This window comes from Thalassophryne amazonica, chromosome 5 (genome assembly GCF_902500255.1).
Source record: "Thalassophryne amazonica chromosome 5, fThaAma1.1, whole genome shotgun sequence".
Classification (NCBI taxonomy): domain Eukaryota; kingdom Metazoa; phylum Chordata; class Actinopteri; order Batrachoidiformes; family Batrachoididae; genus Thalassophryne; species Thalassophryne amazonica.
Window position 1 is genome coordinate 122,835,027 of NC_047107.1, and position 21,237 is coordinate 122,856,263.

The following is a 21,237-nucleotide window of genomic DNA, read 5'->3' on the forward strand; positions in this document are numbered from 1 at the left end:
ACTGGACACATCCAAGTCTCGGCTGTTGTCTGTTGTGATTTGTTTTTTTATGACTGTGCTTCTGTGCTTTGTGGGGTTTTTTTTTTTTTTTTTTTTTTTTTTTCTCTCTCTCCAGTGGTGCTGCGTGAGTTCAACACAGCAGCAATGGAGGTTTTTCTTTTCCCAATTCTTTCCTTGTGTGTGCTTTTATGTGTGTTAATGTACCGGACCGGCTTATGTGTGTTGTTGTTTAAGTGTGTCATGAGGCCGGTCAAGGTTTGCTCAGCCCTGCTCGTGACCAAGGGCAGGAATATACATCTGGAGCTGGGTTCCCGGGCGCCAAAAAAGGTGACCTCTGCTTCTAACTGGCAATTAGGATGGGTAAAAATGCAGTAAACACATTTCATTGTGCACGGAACATGTTCCTATGTGCATATGACAATAAACTCCTTTTGAATCCTTGAATTGAATCCTTTGAAATGATTTTCAGAGGGGATCAGAAGGCCAGAGTAGCATATATAAGATGCCTAGAAGTAGGTTTAGGTTTGACACATTCCATGCACGTTGTAGGTAGCAGACATGAAATCTTGGCTATTGTTGGAGCAACCACTGGGCCACCCTCAATTTCAACATCATCCAATGTAGTAATGGGTAGTAAGTTTGCAAAGCATATCCCTCTATGATTTTTATGGACATGTCTACGGAAGCAGACCACAGTCTCAACTTGTTGAATTTCCCTCCCTGGCAGATAAACTGCACTATCACCATAGTGGATTTTCTGCACTAATTTCCCCACTAAGCTAATGGATTCCACACCCACATTTGTCATAAGCCTCGCAGGGTCTCTAATCACCTGCTCTGTGGCCTGCTGTAAATTCCTAATGTTACCCTCCCTGTAAAATGTCGGCACCTTCCCCAGTAGGGTGGAGGCCGTCCGGCACTATCAAGCCACGGCGGCCCCAGAACGAAGGCCAGTTATCAATAAAGCTAAAGCCTTGCTGTCTACAAAATTGCGGCAGCCACCTATTTAACGATGTCAGCCTGCTCAACGCCTCATCATTACCCCAGGAGGGGAGGGGACCAGAGGCTATTAATCAATGTCGACACATCTTTCTGGCAAGGTCACAAGTCCTTTCTATGTCCATTTTTGTGACCTCTGAGTGCTTCATCCTGATATCATTGGTGCCGACATGAATAACTATGTGACTATATCTCATGTCATGTTCCTTCGTCTGTCTTCCCTTCTGCAGCATCAGCACCCTATGATGGGATGCAGTGTCAGGAGCTCTGGCCCCAGGAATACATTTAATGTCAGCCTGCGTCTGTAACCTGACTTTGCGGGTGATAGAATCCCCTATCACTAAAGTCCAGTGTTTCGGCCTGGAGACAGGAGTGGAAGTCTACCGCTCCTGGCTTCCCTCACTTGTCTCTCTCTCTCTGTTTCTTCCATTGGCAAATATTTTTCCTTAATTTAACTGTGAAACAAAATGTGTTTTGTTTTTTGTTTTTTTTTTTTTGTTTTTGTTTTTTTTCTTAACCAGTCCTCCAGATTCTCAGCTCTGTTGCCTCGTACTGAAAACCAGATCAGCTGTCGGTTGGATTGGATTGTTATTGTTTTATTTTTCTGGCTCTTGAAGAGATGAGCACCAAGTTCAGACGTGTAATTCTTTCTTCTGTGCACCTGTGTCTGGCTCTGCAGCGACCGTCTGGCCCTGAGGCAAGTCCGCGCCATCCTGCAGCACCTGGGTCTGACCAGCTCCACGTGCGACGACAGTGTTCTGGTGAAGGAGGTCTGCTGCGTGGTGGCTCGTCGTGCGGCCCAGCTCTGCGGCGCCGGCCTTGCTGCCGTGGTGGACAAGATACGGCAGAACCGACACCTGCAGCAGCTGTGCATCACCGTGGGCGTGGACGGCACGCTCTACAAGATCCACCCACAGTGAGTGACGCCGCGCGTCTGCCTGATCAATGAATATCAAACACCTCGCTTCTTCTCAGGGTGTGTTTAAGCGTCTGTTGATACGTGAGCTCACGCTGCTGAGCTTTGGCGATGTGAGCTCATGTCGGAGGTTGTGAGGAAAACTGGTGCACCACATTTTGGACCATCGCAAGTCGTACATGGCTCAAGGTTATACATCTGGTCTGCTAATGTCACAGTGCTAGCAGAGCGCGGGTTCACGCTGCTATAATGATGTATTCTGGGTCAAAGGTCACATACCATAACTTCACCTCTTTGTCACTCCAAAACGTCGAGCCACTTTTAATTTCTGTTCACCTGGTTTTTCTGAGAACTGCTTCACATCCGTGTTGTATGGAGTCGACCAAAGAACACATTGACTGGACTAAAGAGAAATGGACCAACATTTTGTAAATTTATGAAAGCAAAATTGTTCTTTTTGGGTCGAGGGGCACCTCAACCCAAAAAGAACAGTCCAGTCAATGTGTTCTTTTGCAAATTGTAACTTCTTCAGCACGTTTTTGTTTTTTTTGTTTTTTCTCCTTCTTCTTCTTCAACAATAGGACTTCTCTTGCCCACAGCTTGGCTTCACATTGGCGTCTCCTAATTGTTACAGTACTGTAACTTTAGACCTTTGATCACCCTGGAGCTGATCCTTGGCTGAGTCTTTGCCATTCTATCTATTCTTCGATCCATTTGAATGGCGGTTTTCTGTTTTCTTCCACATTTTTCTGGATTTGTTGATGTTTTAAAGCACAACTGTACATTTTCAATTCAGTTTTATTTATATAGCGCCAAATCACAACAAACAGTTGCCCCAAGGCACTTTATATTGTAAGGCAAGGCCATACAATAATTACGTAAAAACCCCAAAGGTCAAAACGACCCCCCGTGAGCAAGCACTTGGCGACAGTGGGAAGGAAAAACTCCCTTTTAACAGGAAGAAACCTCCAGCAGAACCAGGCTCAGGGAGGGGCAGTCTTCTGCTGGGACTGGTTGGGGCTGAGGGAGAGAACCAGGAAAAAGACATGCTGTGGAGGGGAGCAGAGATCAATCAGTAATGATTAAATGCAGAGTGGTGCATACAGAGCAAAAAGAGAAAGAAACCCCCCAGCAGTCTAAGTCTATAGCAGCATAACTAAGGGATGGTTCAGGGTCACCTGATCCAGCCCTAACTATAAGCAAAAAGGAAAGTTTTAAGCCTAATCTTAAAAGTAGAGAGGGTGTCTGTCTCCCTGATCTGAATTGGGAGCTGGTTCCACAGGAGAGGAGCCTGAAAGCTGAAGGCTCTGCCTTCCATTCTACTCTTACAAACCCTAGGAACTACAAGTAAGCCTGCAGTCTGAGAGCGAAGCGCTCTATTGGGGTGATATGGTACTATGAGGTCCCTAAGATAAGAAGGGACCTGATTATTCAAAACCTTATAAGTAAGAAGAAGAATTTTAAATTCTATTCTAGAATTAACAGGAAGCCAATGAAGAGAGGCCAATATGGGTGAGATATGCTCTCTCCTTCTAGTCCCCGTCAGTACTCTAGCTGCAGCATTTTGAATTAACTGAAGGCTTTTCAGGGAACCTTTAGGACAACCTGATAATAATGAATTACAATAGTCCAGCCTAGAGGAAATAAATGCATGAATTAGTTTTTCAGCATCACTCTGAGAGAAGACCTTTCTAATTTTAGAGATAATGCGTAAATGCAAAAAAGCAGTCTTACATATTTGTTTAATATGCGCTTTGAATGACATATCCTGATCAAAAATGACTCCAAGATTTCTCACAGTATTACTAGAGGTCAGGGTAATGCCATCCAGAGTAAGGATCTGGTTAGACACCATGTTTCTAAGATTTGTGGGGCCAAGTACAATAACTTCAGTTTTATCTGAGTTTAAAAGCAGGAAATTAGAGGTCATCCATGTCCTTATGTCTGTAAGACAATCCTGCAGTTTCGCTAATTGGTGTGTGTCCTCTGGCTTCATGGATAGATAAAGCTGGGTATCATCTGCATAACAATGAAAATTTAAGCAATGCCGTCTAATAATACTGCCTAAGGGAAGCATGTATAAAGTGAATAAAATTGGTCCTAGCACAGAACCTTGTGGAACTCCATAATTAACCTTAGTCTGTGAAGAAGATTCCCCATTTACATGAACAAATTGTAATCTACACTCAACAAAAATATAAATGCAACACTTTTGGTTTTGCTCCCATTTTGTATGAGATGAACTCAAAGATCTAAAACTTTTTCCACATACACAATATCACCATTTCTCTCAAATATTGTTCACAAACCAGTCTAAATCTGTGATAGTGAGCACTTCTCCTTTGCTGAGATAATCCATCCCACCTCACAGGTGTGCCATATCAAGATGCTGATTAGACACCATGATTAGTGCACAGGTGTGCCTTAGATTGCCCACAATAAAAGGCCACTCTGAAAGGTGCAGTTTTATCACACAGCACAATGCCACAGATGTCGCAAGATTTGAGGGAGCATGCAATTGGCATGCTGACAGCAGGAATGTCAACCAGAGCTGTTGCTCGTGTATTGAATGTTCATTTCTCTACCATAAGCCGTCTCCAAAGGCGTTTCAGAGAATTTGGCAGTACATCCAACCAGCCTCACAACCGCAGACCACGTGTAACCACACCAGCCCAGGACCTCCACATCCAGCATGTTCACCTCCAAGATCGTCTGAGACCAGCCACTCAGACAGCTGCTGAAACAATTGGTTTGCATAACCAAAGAATTTCTGCACAAACTGTCAGAAACCGTCTCAGGGAAGCTCATCTGCATGCTCGTCGTCCTCATCGGGGTCTCGACCTGACTCCAGTTCGTCGTCGTAACCGACTTGAGTGGGCAAATGCTCACATTCGCTGGCGTTTGGCACGTTGGAGAGGTGTTCTCTTCATGGATGAATCCCGCTTCACACTGTCCAGGGCAGATGGCAGACAGCGTGTGTGGCGTTGTGTGGGTGAGCGGTTTTCTGATGTTAATGTTGTGGATCGAGTGGCCCATGGTGGTGGTGGGGTTATGGTATGGGCAGGCGTCTGTTATGGACGAAGAACACAGGTGCATTTTATTGAAGGCATTTTGAATGCACAGAGATACCGTGACGAGATCCTGAGGCCCATTGTTGTGCCATACATCCAAGAACATCACCTCATGTTGCAGCAGGATAATGCACGGCCCCATGTTGCAAGGATCTGTACACAATTCTTGGAAGCTGAAATGTCCCAGTTCTTGCATGGCCGGCATACTCACCGGACATGTCACCCATTGAGTATGTTTGGGATGCTCTGGACCGGCGTATACGACAGCGTGTACCAGTTCCTGCCAATATCCAGCAACTTCGCACAGCCATTGAAGAGGAGTGGACCAACATTCCACAGGCCACAATTGACAACCTGATCAACTCTATTCGAAGATGTGTTGCACTGCATGAGGCAAATGGTGGTCACACCAGATACTGACTGGTATCCCCCCCCCCCAATAAAACAAAACTGCACCTTTCAGAGTGGCCTTTTATTGTGGGCAGTCTAAGGCACACTTGTGCACTAATCATGGTGTCTAATCAGCATCTTGATATGGCACACCTGTGAGGTGGGATGGATTATCTCAGCAAAGGAGAAGTGCTCACTATCACAGATTTAGACTGGTTTGTGAACAATATTTGAGGGAAATGGTGATATTGTGTATGTGGAAAAAGTTTTAGATCTTCGAGTTCATCTCATACAAAATGGGAGTAAAACCAAAAATGTTGCGTTTATATTTTTGTTGAGTGTATTAGATAAATATGATTCAAACCACCGCAGTGCCTTTAATACCTATGGCATTTACTAATACTTTAATACATGAATAAGTACTTGTATTGAAGTGTAAATAAATGTATCAGATGCATTTAGCTAATTGCATGTATAAATAAAAAACACTTATTTGAGCATCATCTTGTCTGGTTTTAAATATTCTCATGTACATGTAATTGAATCAGTAACGTTTACATTTTAAAAATCTTGCATGTTTTTTAATTGAGTTAAATAAGTTTAATAGATTCTTATTCCATATTGAAATTAGTTATTCAGAGTTAAAACAGAGGAATCAATGTTTTATTTTTTTTCTCCTCTTTCTGCTCCTCCAAACTCCCAGTTTCTCCAGCGTCATGCAAGAAACACTGCAAGATTTAGCGCCACAGTGTCAGGTAACGTTTCTCCGTTCTGAAGATGGGAGTGGGAAAGGAGCAGCGCTGATCACGGCGGTGGCCTGCTGCGAGAACGGCGAGCAGCAGTGCTGAGCCGTCAGCAACCAGGTGTAATAACCATGAGTAATAACCAGGAGTAATCCACTTAACTCTGCAGTCCTCATTGTAGTTCTTATGTTTGTTTTTAATGCAGTTTGTTTGTCGAACACTCGTCTTTATTTATGGCATTTAAAAGGTGTTAAATTAAGAGTCGGCATGTGTTTAATCTGACTTTTCTAAACTGTGAGTCTTTTTAATGTTCCAGCCGCCTGCAAGGAAACATGAGAAGAAACGTGTACTTGCACTGTTTTTAATTCATGTTCTGGGTAAACTGTCAGTTTTTGAAGTTTGAACCCAAAATATACAACTTCTTAAACCATGAAACTGCAAAAAAGAAATGATTAAATCATTAAAATAGTTGGGGAAAAAAACATGCCTTACATTGTCCGGTGTGTTGGATAATCATGCCAAAGACCATTTCACAAGAAACTGCTGCCAGCAGTAGATGGGGAAAAGCATTTTGTTTACAGCAGCCGTTCCCAAATGTAAGAACTCCGTGGCCTACTTTGAAATCATATCATTAAGAGTATGTACAATTTTAATATTACAGCATCAATTTGCTGCCTAATTTTCCTCCATAAATTTGATCTATGTGCTGTTGACTTCTCAAGCTCTAGCTGCAGTACCTCTACAGTCCACCAGGGTGCTGCAGCCCACAGTTTGGGAATCGTTGCAGTAACAGAATGTACCATATATTGTGTGTTTTATGCTCAAATGTAAAAGAAAAAAGTTACTGGCAGGGAATGAATGTGAGGTCTGTATGATTGTTTTCCTCCAAATAAATTAGGTGTTTTTTTCATGTTTCAGTGTTCTGATGCTTTTGATGTACCAGGAGACAAAGTTTTCACTTTTTTTTTTTTTGGTGAAAAATGTGCAGTCTTGCTCAGAGTGCTGGGATAGGCTCCAGCCTCCTGCTGGGAGTGAGTGAGGTGTATCTTTTATATTTTTGAGTGCTTCCCTGACAGATTTAATTAGTGTGAGCTTGAATCAGTGAAACAAATGTTTCGGAGCTTCGTGCGCCATGATTGGTCACCACTAGGGGTATAAATCACAAGTTTTCTTCCCCACACAGTAGTTTAATAAGTGATACGATGTTTGCTGACACCACAATGGTGATTGGTTTCCGTTAAATTCAGGTGCCTCTGGTCTGTTTTGAGGCAAGGAAGTCATCTGCCTGCCGCTAGGTCGCTATTACAGTCTCAGCGTTTGACATGGACATGCTCTGGGAATCTCAAAATAAAGAGATTATGTGAATCGATGCATTGCTCTACATAAGTGTATTTTTAACACCACTATTCATGCAAAATGGGGAAAAAAATCAGTTACCAAAGTAGCTTTCACTTCAATCTTTTTATTCATCGCGCAACATAAAACAATATTGTGGGGTTTTCACCACTTACACTATGTATTCACATAATACACCATACAGCTACAAAGAGAGAGAGAGAGACCCAACAAAAACACCTTTTTACATACTGCATCCTTGACATGAAAAATAACCAAGAACAGTCTGAAAACTCAAAGGAATGTAGCTGCCAGTCGTGTTTGTTTTTTTTTTTCCCCCTCCTCTTTTGTTTCTGGGATCTGCATCTCGGCCCCACATTTGCAGCGTGGCAATGAATCAGGTTTCCAATGGACTTTTGTTTAAGTGGGCGGCTGTATGCAGTTAAGATTCATGTCTGTGTATAGAAGTGTATCAAAGGCCGAATGCACAAGAGGAGGATCCAGGAAAAAGAAGTGCATGACACAAATGCTGTTTTCTTAACATGAGAATGCACAGCTATATTAAAAAAAAAAGTTTTAGAACAAGTGCTTGTACCAAACACCAAACCTGGATAACAGTCGTTGTTTAATATGCGTCTCATCCCAGCTGAAATGAGAATAAAATACATTTTCAAGTACAACATGGAATGAATATTAAGAGAACATGTTCTATGGTTTCATCGACCTCCCCAGACTTTAAAAGAGATGCACGAAACTTTTTCATAAAAGCCAGCACCAGGGCAGCTTCCAATTACGTGAAACTGAGTCAAAAGTATAGTCCTGTTGACATTTGAAGAGCTCAGAAAAATATTTGCGCTTCTCGGTTTTTCCCACAGTGAATGGAAGGTGTATAGCGTCGTAGCACCAGCTTACCCTCCCGCACCACCCTGTGAGAATCATCCACACAAAATGTGTGGGACATTTAAAATTTACAAAGTTAATCATATCTTACACGTTGCTCAGTGCTCACTCTGCACTGAACGTGTGTGTGTGTGTGTGTGTGTGGGTGGGTGGGCAGGCAGGCGATGCAACATGGTTATAAAAATAAAAAGAGCTCAACAGGACCCGCAAGAGAGTCCAACAAGCTAAAGGATAACCCTAATAAACCACACTGCATCCTTACAAACTAAATGTCAGGGGCCTGGTGATTTTTCCAAGTACATACTTGCTATTATAACTAGAGTACATAATAATCATAGATACATTTAAACAAGCAGGGAGGAAATCTCTGACCTGATCGTCGAGCACAACTGACAGATTGCCGAGCGGACGAGCTGTCGCCCGCTGACACACCTCAGACTGGTTCTGCAAAACGTCCCCGAGCTTAAGAGATTCTATACAACCTTCAACATAGTAGTACTCAAGTTATCACTTACTGCTTCACTGTAAATATTTGTTCGCCTGTAGGCTGATCTCCCTCTGTGCAGGATGACGTACGTGTTGCCTGGAGTGACGAGGTCAGACACTTTCGTTCGCTGCAGTATTCATCTGTAAGCGTGTGTTGTGGTCCAGGATGAGGTCCTAATGCACTGATTTCCTAATGGATTTTAAGAAACAAGTCTGTGGGGCCACTAGGGGGCAGCAGACCACACAGTTGAACCAAAACCTCAGCTAAAGGAACTAAGTTGGCAAAGGAAGGTCGGGCTATCGTAGGGAAGCTCGGCAAAATTGTAAGCAGATCAAAAAGAATGTAGCGGCAACTAAAATATTTCATCATTTAAAACTGCAGTCAGCCTCTAATTCTCATTTAAATTTAATGGTTACAGCCAAAGTTTTCCAAGTTTTATGCAAATAGGCTTTCACTGACAAGGTCTTAGTTTAAATTTATTTAGCTTATATATAGCATCAAATCACAACAAAGCTGCCTCTAGGCACTTCACGCAAGAAATGTCTAACCTTACCAACACCCAGCGCAAGACCAGACGACAGCGGTAAGAAAAAAAAACAAAAACTCTGATGTTGAACTCTCGAGCAGACCAGACTCAAAGGGGTGACCCGAAAGTGGGTGGGCTTCGTCTCCTTGTACATCTGTCCTTCTGGTGCACCCACGTTTATTCATTCTTGAGTAATGCTGAATGGGTGAAACAGTTCAGCAGCAGGACCCCAACCTCGTCACTCCCCTGCGGTACACACTTCAGCCTGCAGAGGGAGCTCAAACTTATTTCCACTCATGGAAACTTTGTCTGTTCCTAGCACATTACAGAATTTTATAAATGCACAACGTAGCTGACTGAACTGGAACAATGGTGTTTTTTGGGTCGCGTCAGTGGAGCTTCTCTGTGTGGAAGGAAATAATTCATGTCTGGGAGACGAGCTCAATGGAAATACTGAAACGTTTTGCAGATATCTTTTTTTTTTTTTTTTGGATGTGCAGTAGTTTCTCAGAGTACGGGGACTGTCATAAGTGAGCATGTGGGTTCAGGGTTTGGGGGAATTGGTTTCAGAAAGTGGCGGGTTTGTGTCAGTTTGCTGCCAACAGGGGGGTTACAGTACTTATGAAAGCAAAACAGCACAGAGCACACATTTACACACAACACATCAGTGGGAACAAGTGTTGTTTACTGTATTTAAGGGCTGCCAGAGATCTCAGAATACCCCCTTGTCATTCATGATTTACGTACTATCCTCACCAGTTAAATAATCTTACCTAAATATTTTAATATTTTACATTTTTCTCTCTCTTGAGAAATAAAATGAAACAAAAAAAAAAAGCCCCTAAACTTCAAGTTGTCAATAATTTTTCTTCTTCTCATTAAAATCAAGATTCAAAGTGCTTTTATAAATCTTTTCTTCTCTATGTACAATTTGTATTAGCTATAATCAAACAAAATATGGAAAAAACCAATAACAAAGACAATCATTATCATCATCACCATGTAGTAATAAATAAGAGTAAAAAGCAGGTTAAAATGAGTGTGAGATTGAGAAAACTCAAAGGGACGTCAGCACGATTCTCTGCCTTCAGTAGCAAGTTGTGATTGTGACCAGTGTCTCTACAGCATGAGGTAGAGCTGGAGACGTAGAAGAGTTCTTCACAGATAACCTCCACCAAAAAGGGCCGCCCACTTCTATTAGTCACTCGCTCGTATTTACCACCAGCAAAAGGAGCGCCTCGCGGAATTTCACGTGGACTGTAGAGTAGCGGCGTAACGATACATTGTTGCATGACAAATTAACTGATTTCCTGCCGACGCCACAACACTGTTATGACTGGACATTATGACCCAAACTTTAAAAATAAATAAATAAATTATCCGCCCCATAGAACACACCCACACTAAAAGAAGGTGAAGTCCTATGTAGACCTTGGTGATGGCGCTTAGACCTGGATACTGTAGCGTCCACCAACTCCCACCAAGACAGGAGACCAGTCCAACGTAGGCTGCATCCCCAACTGAGGCTGACAGCTACTTACAGCTACGTTTACTGAGACAACACTGAAGATTGGTCTTGTCCAAGCGTGCGTACACACAGGTAGCGTGACTGGGAATCAAACCCAAGTCTACATATTGGCAGCCCAATTTCTAATTCCGCTAACCTACCTGTAAAGAACCTAGAACATTCCAGAAATGACTGACAGGCAATTAGAGTCTAAAAGATGCACATTCATGCTCAAATCGAACAAGTAACAATTCTCGCATGGAAGCAGATGGAACTCAGTTCCTCCATGTAACTCAAGTTATAGTTTTTCTTTCAACTCAAAGTTTATGGGGGACGGCCTTTTGCTAACAGTTTTGTAGGGCCAAGAATGTGTGAATGCATTTGGGGATGATACAGTGCTGACTACAGGATTTCATTTGGGGCCTTGTTGGAGCTCCTGTAATCTGGTCTGCCATCTGAGTCCAGGCTGGAAAAGCCCAGAACGCATGTAGCTGCAACAGATGTAACCGTCAGGAGGTGACAGTCGTCACCAACGACCACATATGTTTCTGTATCAATCTGGGAATGAGAGCTGGAGGACTGGGTTTTACACCAAATCCCAATTCAAGAAGACCAGACTGTCCAAAGTGAAAGATCTGTTTCGCAGAAATAGGATCTTGTAAAGTGGTTAGATGGGTTAGTGCTAACCAGACCCATTCCAGGGTCAAGCTGTCCATAAACGGTTGATGGCCACTTCTGTGTCAGCAGAAATGTGGGTTTTATCCAGCTGACCAAAACGGTCAACCAAAAGCATTGAAGAAACGGCCGCTGTGAGGTCAGGCCCCACAAGCCGTCACTGAAGTTCCTTACAGTGACGACCAACGGACTTTCAATTAAAAACGGCTTCAGATGGTCTAGTTTTCTGCAGACTGAAATGGAGTCTCTTCCAGCTAAGGAGATCCATGAGGACCGGAGGGTGCGGGTCAGGTACGGGCGATGGTGTAAACACTGCCAACACATTGAATGTATTTGAATATGAGTGAGTTCAATTATATTAAAATCTGTATCGCAGTTACTATTTCTGGGGAAAAAGCCACACATTCCAACATTAGTCACATGGGATTAGTTAAACTTGAACCTGCTCTCTTTGACTGCAGCACCAAAACCTGTAGAACTCTCCGGCATACGAAAACAAACCGTGAGCACATTGTATCGTTACACCCCTACCGTCGTCTCTTTTTTGTGTGGTTATTTTCACTCAGCACAAAATGACATTCACAGAGTCACCGCCCTTTGTGGTTCCAGTCACCTCCAAGTCGCTTCCAGATCTCAGTTTATCTCCATGTGAAAAGCACTTCTAGCGGTTTACCAGCGCATGGGTTGACCGTGCTCTCTGCACGGAACCTGTTTCTGAGCTCAGCGGCTGCAGCCTTACATGGGCATTTTGATTGGCTGGCTCTGTGGTGACAAGGTGCCTGGTGAAGGATGCACCTCGCTCTGCTTGAGGACGGGAGCACCATGCAGAGGAAGAAGTGGGCCCTTCACAGTAAATCAAGTGTTACAGGAGAGCACCGGAGTTTGTGTAGGAGCACCAAAAGCACTGCTGTCCCGACACAGTTTGCCCATTTCACTTTCCTGTAGCAATGGGACAAAGATCTTGCATTTGCCTGCTGTGACGAGGCCTGGCCATGGCCAGCACATGGGGTGCAAGTTCCCCCTCTACTGGCCAGAGATGGTTTTGCAGCATGGCAAGGCTCTACTTAACAAGAACAGTTTGCACCACATGGTAATGGCAGTCAATGCTGCCCTCTAGAGTTTACACTGGAAACGTTCACTCCCACTTAAATACTACAGAAAGATAAAACTTAAACCTGTTTGTTTTTAGCCTAGGTGGAGCACCAGATAGAAGACAACGTGCTTGTATGGCGATTCATTCTTTTTCAGACAAATACACTTGTAGTCTTGATGCATTAAGTTCTGTCATTGTGGTGCTCCGCCCAGTTAAAGTAAAAAAAAAAAAAAAAAACACAAAAAACCCCTTTTTTTAAAACTTCCAAATAAGCCTCGAGCCAGATTTGAGTTGGAGCACCTCATACAACATCAAATGCCATGAAGAGTCACGGAATGAAAATAGTTCAGTGTTGGAAGCTGAGCACCAGTCAAAAGCTGGAGGGGTGTAGAAGAAAAGGAACACTGTTATCTCATCAAAAGAGCAGCAGTAATTTTTACTTCCATAATTATTTTTAATGTGCGGCATGTAGCCCTGAATGTTGCCTTTTTTCTTCTTGCATCACTGCAATTTTGAGCTGGGATATTCAAAGTTTTTCCTGTATGGATCAAAACAAAGACTTTTTGAAAATGAGTCTATATATGACCAAAACAGGGAATTTAGGACAGTATCTGACTGCAATTGGAAATAATCTTTTGGGGAACTTAAAGTTTTTGTCAGATAAATATCCACACATCGTCTGCATATAGCATGATATCTTGCATCAGCAGACCAATTGAAAATGCTACTTTTTGCAGCATTTATTACAATAATAGGACTGACTTGCTGCTTTATGATTTAGATAACGGCTCCTCTTCCAAGTACAGCTAGAAGATAAAAAAAACAAAACTAAATATGGGGGGGGACAAACAATTGTCCGAGTCTGATCAACTCATGATTAAAAAAAGCTATATAGAACCAAAAAACAATCACATCATTAATAATATTAACGAAAACAGTAATAATAAAAACAAACAAATCATCATAATACCTGTAATAACATTGACAGTAACAATAGCAATCAATAATATTGATAATAATAGCAATAATTACGGCCATTAAAATTGTATAAACAAGAAAAAGCAATGGAGTTCCTCTGAAGGAAAGAGGAAGAGCACCACAGGCAGTGCGTCGGTTTGCCCAAACCACTGCCTGACATGAGGTAAAATAAACCAACCAAAAACAAAACCCAACAATTAAAATGCCCCCTCCTTCAGGGGGCAGGATGGAGAGATGTCAGACTGCTGGATGACACAGAGACAGTCATCCTTGTCACTGTCCTCTCTAGTTACTCACTGCACCACTCTGCAGATAAAAGTCTGCTTGTGTCCATCTGAGCTCACACAAAGTGGGTGTAGGGCCCAGTGAGGCGGGTGAAGGCATAAGGAGATACAGTAACGACAGAGGTGGTTTGGAACGTGGAGGCTAATCGTGTTGTTGGGCCCTCCCTCTTGTCTTTAGTTTGTCCAGGCCCTGGACTTGCCCCTGCCACTGTAGCTCCCCACTTGCGTTTCTTCCCCAGGGCCTTAATGTCTTCCTGGGAGAGGCCAAGAAGTGCAGCTTCCTGCTGCCTCTGGAGGGCTCGCTCTGCTAGAATTTTCATCTTCGCCTCCCAAAGAGCCAGGCCGTGCATGGGCTGGTTGAGGTTTTTGTGCTGGTAAAAGACCAGGGAGATACGAGTGGGGTGGGAACGGTCAGGCTTTTTGAGTGGTGTGGTTGCATGTAGTTCCCGGCGGGCGCATTCAATCAGGATTGAGCCGTGAGCCGGAGCTACTGCTACCCCACCAATGTTGGGATCCAAGAAGTTGTGCTCGCTGTCAGACCACACCTCATCATCCTCGTCATCACGACCTTTGGTGCTCTCCACGTCGCTCTCAGCCCGGCTCGAATCCCAAGATGCCTGATTTGACTGCTGTAGGGCATCAGGGAAGAGGCGCCCCTCTGGGGCAAGGGAGGGTGTACTGCCTGCCACTGAACCACCACAAGACTTCCAGGTCTTTTCTTGGAGCCCAAGAGGAGTAGAACAACGACTCTCCCCAGTTTTGGACCAGATGTTGTCAGGGCAAGCTCCTGCAGGGTTACTGTGCTTCAAACCTTGCCTACACCCCCCAGGCCCCATGGCCCATGCATTAGGCTGAGGACTAGGAACAGGACTCGCCCAGTGCCTGGGAGTGCCTGGACCAGGGGTGCCTGGCTGTGGTGGTGTTAGGATTGAGTGAGGCGTGCTAGGCTGTGGTGTACCTGGGTGAGAGGTACTTGGGCCTGGGGTAGTAGCGCGTATGCCGCCGTGGTACATGTTACCTGGCAGGGTCCCTGGGTGTGGAGACACAGATGGAGAAGGAGGTAACTGGAGTGATGGCGATGGGGCAGGGGAGGCCATGGAAGCATTTGAGCCAGAGTAAGATGTCCACTGTTGAGAGTAAGAAGACAGCTGCTGGGGATGCTGGTGGAACTGCTGCTTCTCTGGGGTCATACATGTGGCTTCAGGATTTTGTTTAGCTTTTACATGGCCATCCCAGCTTTTGGGTGCAATACTTCCATTAAGCTTATGCACCGGCCATGCTTCAGGCTGGGGTGTGGTGCTAGGTGTGCTTACACTCATATGGCTCGGTACAGCACTTTCATAGACTGGCACATCCATGGGCTCTTGTTTGACGACTGGAGTGCCTCTATTGGAGGGCTCAGAGGAGACAGAGGAAGGACGGGACTGGCTGTAATTTGAAGGCTGAGCGTAAGCACTGTGTTGGCTGGTTTGCTCAGAGTGCTCAGGAAGGCTGGGGTATGACTGGCTCAGTCTGGACTGAAGGCTCTGTATATCAGGCCTCTTGTCCAACTGGACTGTCTTTGAGCATGCTTTGGACAAAGAGCCACTGCGACCCTCATAAGTCCGTAACTTCGGAGGGAAAAGTGCATTTGGGGGGTAGTTGTAGTAGCCGTAGTGCACTGCAGACAGATTGTGGTGGTATCCATTCACTGCGTCTGGTGCAGAGGGTTGGCCAGGTGAAGCGAGGCCTCCCTTTGCATAGTATGCAGGGTGGGGGTAGATGCTGAAGGGCACTGCTGCTTGCACGGGGTAGCCATCTATAGAACCATTGAGGGGCTCCTTCTTAATGATGGGCTTCACCTCTTGTTTTATAACTGCTGAATGTTTGAAACAAAAGAAAGGTATATTACTAATTTCAATGGTCAACATTTACATATATTCAGTTTTTTTTCCTCATTTCATCTAAGACAACTACCTACTTCATCAGATAAGAGTTCTGACTGTTAAAAAGACTCGCAATCCTTCAAGCATAATAATTCCCAGCAAATCCATGGACATCCAAGTTTGCGCAAGAGTGGGGTCCTGCCATGATTATGGCAATTGATATGACGGAGCAGTGTAGCATTTTATTTTATTTATTTATTTTGTTTTATTGATGGACAGTTACATTTTGGACTATCAGCATGACTACAAAAATTAATAACTGGTCAAAATGTAACTATATCAACTGTGGCAATTGCATACATCCATAAATCTGCTGGGAATTCCCGTGCTAGCAAGGGTGTTACACTGCATGAATTCAGACTGCCAGTTCAAATCTGATTTAATGCATATCTGATCAAATCTGATGTATAGAAAGTGACCACATCCGATCTGCGTGTCGGTGTTGCAGTCATTATTCGTAGTCTTATCCACATCAGTTGCTACATTAATGAAAGTCCCACAAATGGAAACAGTCACATGACTGCTGCCCAGTGTCTGCAAATCTTTATGTAAACCCACATGGAGTTCTGTGACTCACAGTATATGGATTACAAAACTGTGACTGGACGTGCAGCATGGAATCAGACTGAAGTTGGATATGCAACTAAATCAGTTGGATGTGCAACTAAATCAGATTTTTACGGCAGCCTGAACAAGGCTGAAGTTTACAACTGACACTTCCAAAACCTGGCCAGTCTTGCCTGGGAATGGGCCATTGGGGGTGTTTAATTTTCAGTAACTGACCTTTATTGTCTTGGGGTTGTGGAGAACCTCCGATGAAGACTTCGGCCTTGACCACCGTTTTTTCCGGTGTCTCTCCTGCGTGCTGGGCGAGTTTATTTTTCTTCTTCTCCGACGCGGCCTTCTTGGCCTCTAAGCGGCGCTGGCGGCAGGACTTGGCAGGTTCAGGCAACTTGCGAACCTCACGGCGAAAAGCATGAAGCACCTGGATGGCTCCGGATTTCATTTTGAGACGCTGCATCTCCTCACTGCCAAACTCATCAGTGGGTGAGACCTTGTAGAGCGGCAACACGTGGAGTTGCTCGTCCTCGGGGATCTTACCCACGCTGCGGTTGTCCTCTTTAGTCAGTGTGCACACCTAATGTGAGCAGAGGAGAAAAACCTTTACTCACAGAGAATAAATGTTTAAGCAGATTAGCACCCGCTGAAATTGAACACCTGCTCTCATGACATCACATAAAACGTAATGGATCAAATTTCATAAGACTTAGTGAAAGACTGAGCCTGGAAAAGAAATAAATATTAAAAAAGGACCAAGAAAATCTAAGACAATTTTTTTTATTAGCCCCACCAGAAAATCGACATTATCCATAAAAAAAAAAAATCAGTGAGGACCTTTGGGTAAGGTCCTTAACCCTCTGGGGTCTGAGGGCATTTTTGGACAGTTCACTCGCCTGGCATAAATGATTTATTATTGCTGTTAACAGCTCTAACTGCATCCCACAATCACGTTTTATGTCTCTTTTTTTCAGGACAACCTGTTCTTTCATAATATATATGTGTTTGTGTAATAAAGGTTTACAATCAGAAATAACAAAGGAAAAAGTAAAGCGGAAAATAATTTTCCACATACATTTATTCAAAACGCACAGCAAACTATAATAAACAACTGTTTTGACACTTTATAAATGTAATTTGAGGTCTTGTGTGAAAGACTATACAATAAAAAAGTTCAAACAATAAACACAAATGCACAGTTTGAACAATATATACAAAATGGTCTATGCGTTTTTGTTTTTTTGTCTTCATCTCAAAGCAATTTCTGTCTGCTATTACACAAAGCTTACATCACAAACGTCTACTTCTACTGTGTTTAGGAGTCTTCTGTCTGATTCTGCAAGCAGCTTTCATTTTACACTTTGGCTCCTACAGTCTGAGGAGCGGCCCCTCTCCCTCACCCCAATGATATGTTAAACAGTGCTTTACACCAGAGGCAGAGAGCCATAGAGTAATCCAGTAACATTCAAATGCAAACTAGTGGAGCAATCCTGATAGTTACACACTCTTTGTTTGAGCACATGAGATTGTCATGCGAGGCTCTCCGTCTGCTTTCCCTTTCGCTGTGCATAATGCCGCAGGGCGCATTGGAGAAGTTAGGGGCCTATTCAAACGGGCCAACTAGTAACATATCACTCCTGAAAATGATCTTTGGTTTATCAGGTGAAGTAAATCTGCCCTACGATTGGATTTTAGAAAACCATGTGGCGGTGAACCAATTCTGATTGGACACTCACATTCCGCACGTCATCACACAGCTTCTATGAGGCGTACAAAGATGGCCAACGGTGGATTGAAAGTCTGCGGAGTTAACTTTTCAGCAAAAAAGTAAGCTTCTATCTCATATCATTAAAAAGTTATTTATAATTTCGTAAAGCTTGGTCCCAGCCGTCGTATACTACGGGGTCGGCCCCAGAGGGTTAATCCCCAAGTTGCTCCTGGTGTGCGGGTGTATCAAATCAAATCAATTTTATTTATATAGCGCCAAATCACAACAAACAGTTGCCCCAAGGCGCTTTATATTGTAAGGCAAAGCCATACAATAATTACGGAAAAACCCCCAACTGTCAAAACGACTCCCTGTGAGCAAGCACTTGGCGACAGTGGGGAGGAAAAACTCCCTTTTAACAGGAAGAAACCTCCAGCAGAACCAGGCTCAGGGAGGGGCAGTCTTCTGCTGGGACTGGTTGGGGCTGAGGGAGAGAACCAGGAAAAAGACATGCTGTGGAGGGGAGGAGAGATCAATCACTAATGATTAAATGCAGAGTGATGCATTTATGCGTGTGAATGGGTGAATGTGAGGCATCAATGTAAAGTGATCTGAACTTCTGATATGGATGGGAAAGCACTACATAATTGCAGTGCAAAACTCTGTTTTCAGCCTCATTCTCTGACTGATCAATACTAATTTTTGAAAATTCCCTTTTTAAGAAAACTTGCTTCAGGAAAAAAATCACTTTCTGGCTTCCCTCCAGTGCAGCAATTTAACTGTTAATCGCTGCCAAGCGGCTGCTGTGTCTTACCACTGTGCAGCCGTTGTACAGGTTGTGCTGGTCCTTATGAGCGTGAGCACAGAAGTCCATGCACGCAGTGACTCCGGAGAACGGCCGACCTTCATTCAAGCCCAGCCTGCATTCTGGAGCTCGAGACTCTGTCTGGCACTGAAGAAGAGTAAAAACAAAAAACAAAAAAAAAACAACTATTATTATTATTATTATTATTATTTTATCATCATGTTCATCTCAGACCATGTCAATGGATGTGTGATTAAAAAAAAGATCTTTGATCACGAGGTTTGCAGCACGCACTCAGTTCTGCCTCACACAAACACTGATGACAGAATAAAACATGAACCCAGGACTTCATTTAAATGATGCTTACATGCAAGTGATGAGACTTTAAGAAATCATTCACTGAGAAAAATGAGACAGAAACACCTCGTCCCAACAACTTCAGCATTTTCAGTGGGTTGAAAATAAAAGCATGCACATGGAATTTGTTTCCATGATAGCCAACGATGAGCTCTTAATGTACAGTGATTAAAAAGCACTCACCTTCAGCAGGAACATAGTGTCTATCCAATCTGCTGTCATAGATGAGGTGTTTTGTTTTGTTATTTTTTTAAGCAATTGGGGGGGGGGGGGGGGGGGGAGTTCAATTTTATTTAAATTTAAAGCAATGAAAGAAAAAAAGACACTACCACCCGGGGGGTTTCTATATAGATACAGTACCTAAGACTCTGAAATGCAACATAAAAAAAACTAAATGGAGATACAAGATTTAAATGCTGACCCCTAATTATAACACATGCATATGAAATACATATGTGGCTACAACAAGCTGTTAGTTTGCACACACGCACGTGTTAGCATGCACATTAGTATCTCCACATGCAGAGTTAAGGCCCCCTGACACTTGCATGACTTTGATCTGCGCACTTGCGCACACTTTACCGTGCAGAAGAGTAAACTCATCTCAAACTTATTGTAAACTTGTAAACTTGTGCGCGGCTTTGTGCACGTGCGCAAAGAAAATTTTGAAATGTTCAAAATCTTCATCACACATTAATTACGTGAACGTCAAGTGAACATTGCGCAAACAATTAAAAAAAACACTGCATGTGAGTGCGAGTGATTGCGTCAACGCACAGCATCAGAGCACAGCTTGTCTGAACGACTGGAACCAGTGGAACAAAGGGTGGGGTCCAGCTGGGAACACAGTGGATGGGATCGTCATGACGAAGTGCGTGCAAGTGCGCAGATCAAAGTTGTGCAAGTGTCAGGGGGCCTTTAAGATGCACTGACACGAGCATGCCTGTGACTCACGCAATAGCATGAACATCGTCGTGATGATCCCATCCGCTGTGTTCACAGCTGGATGCCTTTCTTTGTTCTACCGGCTGTCACGTGCTCTGCACTGGACGCTGCGTATAATTATTTTGTGGCGGATAATCATTTTTTTCTGCAAACTGGCCATTGAAAACGGCTCCAATCTCATCCTGAATCACAGAGGAGGCTGCAGCCGGAGCCGTGCACACGTGCATAACTACCTGCAGAAAGCATTTTGAGCCATCTAAAAAGGTAATTATCTGTCATGTTTACATTGTCATTGCTTGATAAAACAGTTGCGTGCTCTTTCCTTCTTGTGTGCAGCTGTTAAAGTTAGGCATGGGCCGGTATGAGATTTGGACGGTATGATAACCATGGCCAAAAATATAAAATGTGCTTTAACAACATTATGGCTATTTGCATATGAAGCGCGTGTGATTCAAGCGCACTAATTGTCGCGATATCTACGAGTACTATACCACTGATAACTTTAGAGAAAATACCAAAATGATAGTCTCTCTTTTAGACATGTAGCATCTGCCCCGTGGGAAACATGACTTACTTGTTTGGGGAGAAACGTGGCTGGAATGTCCGGAACTCCGGATGCTCAATACTTGGCCCAGCTTCACCAACGTGTTTGGAATAGATGTATTTGTCCTTCTTGACATGTTTGTGGGAGAAATTTGGTTGACTACAAGCACGACTCGAGTCCACTGCTTGTACGACTCAGTGGTTTCAAGGATGGATAAGTTTACTCCTTCCATGTAATCCTTTGCGGGTATCTTGAATCGCTCTGAGTCTGACACAAGCCAAAGCTACGGTGCTTTGTTGCCACCGGTTTTGGCTTGAAGGACTATTCCACAGAAAATAAAACTAAAAACCGACTTGGTCCTTTAGATGGAGGGAAAAGTTCAGTGCAGGCTTCACCTCCTTCAGTCATGATGCAGAGCTAGCTATCGTTAGCTGCCTCTTTGTAAACAGAGACAGAGGTGTGCGCCAGGGGGAAGGGCGGCAGCACCTGTT

The 21,237-nt window shown here is 43.6% G+C and overlaps 2 protein-coding genes across 6 annotated transcripts in view; one reads left to right on the forward strand and one right to left on the reverse strand.

Annotated features, from left to right (window-relative positions):
• hk2 (hexokinase 2) overlaps window positions 1-6,589 on the forward strand; it is a 53,178-nt gene extending 46,589 nt beyond the window's left edge. For all 3 annotated transcript variants that reach the window (XM_034171242.1, XM_034171243.1, XM_034171244.1), the window contains 2 exons: window positions 1,679-1,915; window positions 6,080-6,589. In XM_034171242.1, coding sequence (XP_034027133.1) covers window positions 1,679-1,915; window positions 6,080-6,224 — 382 coding nt within the window. In that variant the 3' untranslated portion in view covers window positions 6,225-6,589. The remainder of the gene's footprint in view (window positions 1-1,678; window positions 1,916-6,079) is intronic.
• A 6,312-nt stretch (window positions 6,590-12,901) lies between these two features.
• tet3 (tet methylcytosine dioxygenase 3) overlaps window positions 12,902-21,237 on the reverse strand; it is a 97,682-nt gene continuing 89,346 nt past the window's right edge. For all 3 annotated transcript variants that reach the window (XM_034171239.1, XM_034171238.1, XM_034171240.1), the window contains 3 exons: window positions 18,910-19,047; window positions 16,613-16,967; window positions 12,902-15,762 (listed from right to left, as the gene is read on the reverse strand). In XM_034171239.1, the coding sequence (XP_034027130.1) occupies window positions 13,961-15,762; window positions 16,613-16,967; window positions 18,910-19,047 (2,295 nt within the window). In that variant the 3' untranslated portion in view covers window positions 12,902-13,960. The remainder of the gene's footprint in view (window positions 15,763-16,612; window positions 16,968-18,909; window positions 19,048-21,237) is intronic.